This window comes from Marmota marmota, unplaced genomic scaffold, assembly GCF_001458135.2.
Source record: "Marmota marmota marmota unplaced genomic scaffold, marMar, whole genome shotgun sequence".
NCBI lineage: Eukaryota > Metazoa > Chordata > Mammalia > Rodentia > Sciuridae > Marmota > Marmota marmota.
Genome location: NW_026000016.1, coordinates 40,302,569 through 40,309,365, shown reverse-complemented (window position 1 = coordinate 40,309,365; position 6,797 = coordinate 40,302,569). Strand labels below are relative to the sequence as shown.

Here is a 6,797-nt window from a genome sequence, read left to right as displayed (position 1 = left end):
ATTAACAAATCATAACACGGAGAGTAGACAGACCCACATAGCCACCACCCAGATTAAGAATTTGATCATTATGTGCATCCCAGCAGCCCTCCTTCTATCCCCTCCTGGTCACATCACCCTTCCCAAAGGAAACCTCTCTTTAACACTATCAATTAATTTTACCTGCCTACTTTTGATTTTTATATAAATGGGTTGAACCATTCAGTAGGTATTATTTGTGTCTGACTTCTTTTTTTTTTTTTTTTTTAAATATTTATTTATTTATTTATTTTAGTTTTAGGCGGACACAACATCTTTGTTTGTATGTGGTGCTGAGGATCGAACCTGGGCCGCACGCACGCCAGGCGAGCGCTCTACCACTTGAGCCACATCCCCAGCCCCTTGTGTCTGACTTCTTTCACTCAATAATATGTTTCTGAAACTCATCTATAATATGTGGTATCAGTAGTTCATTTATTTTAATTGTTATATAATATACCATTAAGTGAATATGCCACAATTCATCTGTTATTTTGTTGATGGTCATTTGGGTTGTTTCTAGTTGGTGTTATTACATGAAACTACTATAACATTTTTTGTTCATGTCCTTTGTGCACTTATGTTCATATTTTTTTGGAAATATACACAGGAATAGAATTATTAGGTTGTAGCACTGGCAAATGTTTAGCTTTAGCAAATGCTACTAAACAATTTTCCTTTGTGCTTGTGTTAATTTACAGTCTTCCCAACAGTATCTTACCATTCTAGTTGTTACATGTTCTTATCAACACTTGATATTATCAATCTAAAAAGATTAAAAATTTTAGTCATCCTGTTGGGTGTGTAATAGTATTTCATTGTGGTGTAAATTTGCATTTCCTATAGTCAGGTGTGGTAGCACACCCCTGTGATGCCTATGACTCAGAAGACTAAGGCAGGAGGATTGCAAATTCAAGACCAGTCTGGGAACTTAGTGAGACCCTCAGCAACTTGGCAAGTCCTTGTTGCAAAATAGAAAATGAAAAGGGTTGGAAATGTAGCTCAGTGATAAAGTGTCCCCGGAAGAAAAAAAAATTGCATTGACCTCATATTGAATGAGGTTGAACACCTTTTCCTACATATATTTGCCACTTGGATATTTGTTCAAGTATTGTGTCAATTTTCTATTTGGTTTTATATCTTCTTGCTTTATGGGAGGTCTTTATATACTCAGATATGAATTCTTTGTTGATTATTGATATCATAAATACTTCTATAAGTATATAAGTACAGAAGACTTTATTTGGGGGTCTTCTGAAGTGTTAGGGCCACTGGGACAACACTATAATCTATATATTTTGATCACTAGTATATCCCTGGTTCTTGGCACATAGAAGTACTCAGTAAATGTGTTGAGTGAATGATGGATGAGACAAAGGAGTCTTATTTAGGTAGTGTGCCCTACATTGTGCTTGTCCCTAGATTCAAACACCAAGAGGTCTGAGGGAAGCAGATTTCTTCTCAGCCCAGGGCAGCTGTAACCTTAGGAAGGGGAAAACATCCCAGCCTTTCTTTTCTGAAAGAGCAGAAATAGCTACAGTCTATAAAGCAAGAAACACAGATGTAGGGAGCAGAGGTCACAGATGAAAGGACAGGAAATAGCAGCAGGTAGCAGGCCAGCCAGATACTTCTGAAGGAGAGACTCTTTTGGGGTTGTCAAGAAGACAGTGAAGGTCCCTGGACATTATTGTGGACCTTTGTGTGACAAAAACCTTCAAAGGTCGTGAACTCAAGACAGATCCACTCAAAGTTGGTTAGCTGAGAGCTCTTCCACACTCAGAAACGTATTTCCCCTGCAAAGGTGGGTCCCCTGATATTCTGGTTGCAGGGTCTCAACTCTTAACCTCTCACTGGGACTGCCTCGCCCCATCTAGCTTTAACTTCCTTATGACTTAAAATGCCTATACTAAAGATGGAAGACCACTAAGTCACTTCCAGTCCCTTGTTCTCTACAAAGTCTTCTCATAGGCCTGTTGCATTTTGCAACACTTTCAGCTTGCTGGTTTTCTCTCCATTGGCCTCTTCTGCTCCTTCGGTTATAGTGCCGAGACCAGGTCTGATCACGAGTTTGTGATTTCAATTCCTATGGGAAGGAGAGATTGCCCCCTTGCAATATACCCTAACAAACTCACAGTGTTTTCTCCCTAGGTCCTCCAGAAGGCATCCAGAAGCTAATGGTAGCTCTGAAAATTTCTAAATAGGATAAGCTTGGGGCAGAGTGAAACTGGATGACTTGCCTTGAAATGGCATTTATATAGCAGGCGCAGAATTCTCGCTTAGAATTTGATTCTACTGGGAGATGGGAGAGAGTGTCATGGGAAGAGGGAATTGTTGATCACTACCAGGGTCCAGTGAGGACCCTATGATGGAAGGGCCCTCTGGGGGCAGCCTTCTTCATTCTTGTCTTGACACTTGTCAGGCAATACATGGTTCAATAAGCTTTTATCCTGAGGTCCTCTGGCCCCATGGCTTTCCTTTAGGGATGGCTGCTGTCTACCAAGGGCTTCCATGGACTATGTGGATAGTGAAGCATCATAAAATTCCATAGCCCCATGGATCCTAGACCCCCTAACCAGTGTGACAGAGTCACAAGACTCACCTAATATGGTTGGAAACTTTTCTGTCTTTTGTTTTGCTGGGAGAGGGTACCCCCTCCCATTTTCCCCTTGCTGTAACCCCTCCCCTGCTATCTCCCTCCCAGAGGTCAACTTCTTTCCTGCTGCCCAGAGCTGAGGTGATATCCCCTTCCGGCTTCATTCAGTGCTAGGAGGATGTAGTGATGGGGGTGGGATGGGGAAGTGTAGCCATCTGTACTCAGCCAGTTGCTGTCCCTATCCCCTTGACTTCTCTCTAATTGAGTTCCCTTTTCTCAAAGCCCCCTCAATACCTACCCTGGGATTCTTCAAGGTAGGATGGTTCTGGTGGTTGAAATTGCTGAGTATAGCTGAGAAGCCTTAGCAGCAAGCAAAATAGTCCAGTGAGTTAGAAGTGGGGATAGAGAAGTGATCTTTGAGAGGAATGTGTCACAGCTGTGTAATCATGTGGGCTGGATTCATGCTCAGCCACGTATTAGGTATGTGACCTTGGCCAAGCTTTTTTATGTCTCTGAGCCACATCTATAAAATAAAAATATAACTCAGTTTCTCAGAGATGCTGGGAGGATTAGTGATAATACAACATTTGAAAAATTCTCTGTATACAGTAGGACAGCTATGATTTCACCAGAGAGTAAGAGCCACAAATAGGGATTAAGCATCCAGAAGGGGCAGCTCAGGCTCTCTCTGGGCCTCATACTGAATTCTGGACCTCATGTTGTATGTGGGCATGCCTAACTGGACAGGGTTAAAGATGAGCCATCTTAGTTAATTGGGGCAACACCCCTGCAGTGGGTCACAAGCCAAAGATAAGTAAGCTTTATCTTGTGAGAGCCAATTTACGAGAAGACATATCTTGCAAACCAGATTATCTAGTTTCAAATCACCCTCTGTGTTTGTTGCCATTTGATTATTCCCTAGCCTAGGATTTCCTAAACTAAACTGATAATAAAAATCACCCATGGGCACTTCTGGAAATTTTGTTTCCAAAAATCTGGTGCTAGGCCAGAAAATTTACCCTTTTAAAAGTGTTCCAGGTGACTTCCATGATCAGAATTGTTTCAGGAAGCAATGCCTCAACCTGGTGGTTCTCAATCCTGGCATATTAGAACCTCCTAGGGAACTTTAATAAATATATATCTTTGTCATATGAGGAGATGCTGATCTCTGCCTGGGTAGGCTCAGGAACTCTTCAAGGGCATAGAGGTACTTTGATTAAATCTAACTGTGTGGGTTTATATGCTCTGAGTAATCATTCTAAGAAGTAGTGTGTTGCAATAGCACAAGTGGAAAGTGGAGTCAGTGAATTGAAGAAAGGGTTGATTTAAAAGTTATTTAAATTAGTCATTAGGAAAATGTAAATCAAAACCACAGCAAACCCAGTAAGGTGGTGCACTCCTAATTTCCCAGCAATTTGAGAGGCTGAGGCAGGAGGGTCACAAGTTCAAGGCCAGTCTGGGTGATTTAACAAGATCTTGCCTCAAAATAAACAATAAAAAAGTCTGGGGATGTAGCTCATGGATAGAGTGCTGCTAGGTTCAATCCCCAGTATGGGGGTGGTGGTGGGGGGTGAAATTAAGCATAGAATTACCATATCACTGAGCAATTCCACTCCTCAGCACCTGCCTAGAAGAATTGAAAAGAGAGAGAGAAAAAAATCATATTGGTTAGAGGAAACAGAGTAGAGTATCAGGCAGGTAAGAGAGAATGTGGCATTTTCATGGGATGGCAGGTTATTCAACATGTCTGGGTGCACATAGAGAAGTCTAAGATGAGATGGAGTCTTTGATAAGATCAGCTATACAGCTTAAGACTTCTTTTTAAAAAATGTTTATTCTTAAGCTTTAGGTGGACACAATATCTTTATTTTACATTTATGTGGTGCTGAGGATCGAACACAGTGCCTTGTGCATGCTAGGCGAGCGCTCTACCACTGAGCCACAACCCCAACCCTTTAAGACTTCTTTAATATGAACTTTATTTTGTTGTGCTGGGGATTGAACCCAGGGCTTTGTGCATGTTAGGCAAGTGCTCCATCATAGAACTACATCCCTACAAATTTCTTGATTTATATATTGGTTGTGTTTTCATAGCTAAATGATGAGTCCTTGAGAACAGGGATTTATGTTTTTAAATTTATATTAATTTTTAAAAATTGCTTTATATTAAAAATTTCCACAATGTTGTTGTCAACATTCATGTGCAAACTTTTGAGTAATTTTTGTTTTCATTTCTTATTCTTTTGTCTTTCTGTCTCCCTTTTTTAGGTCCTAGGGATTAAACCCAGGGGTACTTTACCACTGAGCTACATCTCTAGCCCTTTAAAAAATTTTTTAAAAAATTTTTGAGACAGGATCTCGCTAAGATGCTTAGGACTTTTCAAAGTCACTGAGTCTGATCTCGAACTTGCAATCCTCCTGTCTTCAGCCTCCCAACTCACTGGGAGGTGTACTACCATATTTGATTACTTTTTTGATATGGTCAACCTAGTGAATGTAAAGAGGTATTCCTGTCATTTTAATTTGCATTTCCCCAATAACCTAATCTAAATAAACTTATAATTTACATTTCTTCAATTCACAGCCTGTATTTTCCATGCATATCCATACTAAGTTTTGAAGTCTTAGAAAATCATGACCTCCTTACCACAGAGGCCTTCATGATTTCCCAGATCAGGCTCAGTCTATATGAGGTGTATAGAATAAAACCTTATTGTTGGGCCTCCCAGCTACTTGGGAGAACAAGGCAGGAGGATTTTGAGTTCAAAGCCAGCCTCAGCAAAAACAAGGTGCTAAGCAACTCAGTGAGACCCTGTCTCAAAATAAAATACAAAATAGAATTGGGGATGTGGCTCAGTGGGCAAGTGCCCCTCAGTTGTTCAATCACAGGTACCAAAAAAAAAAAAAAAAGATAGGTTCTCCCTAAGTTACCCAGGCTGGCTTTAAATTTGTGATCCTCCTGCTTCGGCCTCCTGAGTCTCTGGGATTACAGAGTGAGCCACTGCACCTGGCTCTTCATTCTAGTTTAGTATGTGTGCTGCCAAGGTGAGAATGCCTTAGGTCTTCAGAAAATAAGATAACCATGTCTGAATGCTCCAAAGATTTGTGGGTTATATTACTGTGAACTAAGGAGACAAATGGCTTTTGAGCTCAGGGAAGAATTGAGCTGTTAAGTGCTGAGCTAAGAGAAAAGAAAATTAACTTGTCAAATCCTTCCTTTCAGATAGTATAGATTCTTGCATGACCTGTTATTTACCATTAGTGCTGAGGGTCCATTTTCTTGCTTCATTTTGAGTTCCAATTTCTAGGTCTAGAGATAAACATGAATTACTATGATGTTCACAACACTGCATGATGGTTGAGGGACATTTCGTAGTATTAAATAATTTATATTCTTTTCTTTTCTTTCTTTCTTTTTTCTTTTGGTACTGGGTATTGAACCCAGAGGCATTTTACTACATCCCTAGTCCTTTATTTATTTTTATTTAGAGATAGGTTCTTCCTAAGTTGTTTAGGGCCTTGCTAAGTTGCTGAAGCTGGTCTCAAACTCCTGATCCTCCTGTCTCTGTGTCCTGAGTCACAGGGATTACAGATGTGCACCACTGCATCCAGCTTCTTATTCTTCTTTTGCTTTAAATTGTCAAAAATATTTAATGAGCCAGGCCCACTGGCCCAGTGGCTTAAAAGGTTAAGGCAGGAGGATCGCAAGTTCAAAAGCAGCCTCAGCAACTTAGTGAGGCACTAACCAACTCAGTGAGACTCTCTCTTTAAATAGAATATAAAAAGGGCTGGGATATGACTCAGTGGTTAAGCACCTCTGGGTTTAATCCCCAGTACCAAAACAAAACACCCCCCTACCCCCACCATCAAATTTAATGAAATGTTCAGCTCTTGGATAAGAACTTTTGTCTCTTCTGAAAGAAAAAATACCAATGGCCATGTTTTTAACAACCTAGTTACTAATCAAGGAACTCTAGTCCGTCTTTACTCTCTCCTTTTCCCATTCTCTCTGCTTATGAGTATTTTGATTTACTTCCCATCTTGGGTAGTTGAGGTGTAAGAGAGTTGAACCAAGTCCTTTGGTGGGTGTAGGGGATGTGTAAGGAAAGCTGCTGGAGCTTTTCTCTGTCATATAAAGACCAGGTTTCTTTTTCTTTTCTTTCTTTCTTTTTTTTTTTTTTTTTTT

General features: G+C 40.4%; 1 protein-coding gene across 2 annotated transcripts in view; it reads right to left on the bottom strand.

The window, feature by feature from the left end:
• Nucleotides 1–427: 427 nt before the first annotated feature.
• Nucleotides 428–6,797, bottom strand: part of Pm20d1 (peptidase M20 domain containing 1) — a 27,260-nt gene continuing 20,890 nt past the window's right edge. The window contains exons 13-15 of one of the 2 annotated variants that reach the window (XR_007349847.1): nucleotides 5,868–5,921; nucleotides 4,204–4,238; nucleotides 428–2,101 (exon numbers count right to left, since the gene is read on the bottom strand). Coding sequence is in view for 1 of the 2 variants with exons in the window: in XM_015483761.2 (XP_015339247.1) it covers nucleotides 5,897–5,921 (25 nt within the window). In the remaining variant the exon portion in view is untranslated. Of the gene's footprint in view, nucleotides 4,239–5,867; nucleotides 5,922–6,797 lie in introns of both variants that reach the window. The other variant, XM_015483761.2, reaches the window with a different exon arrangement.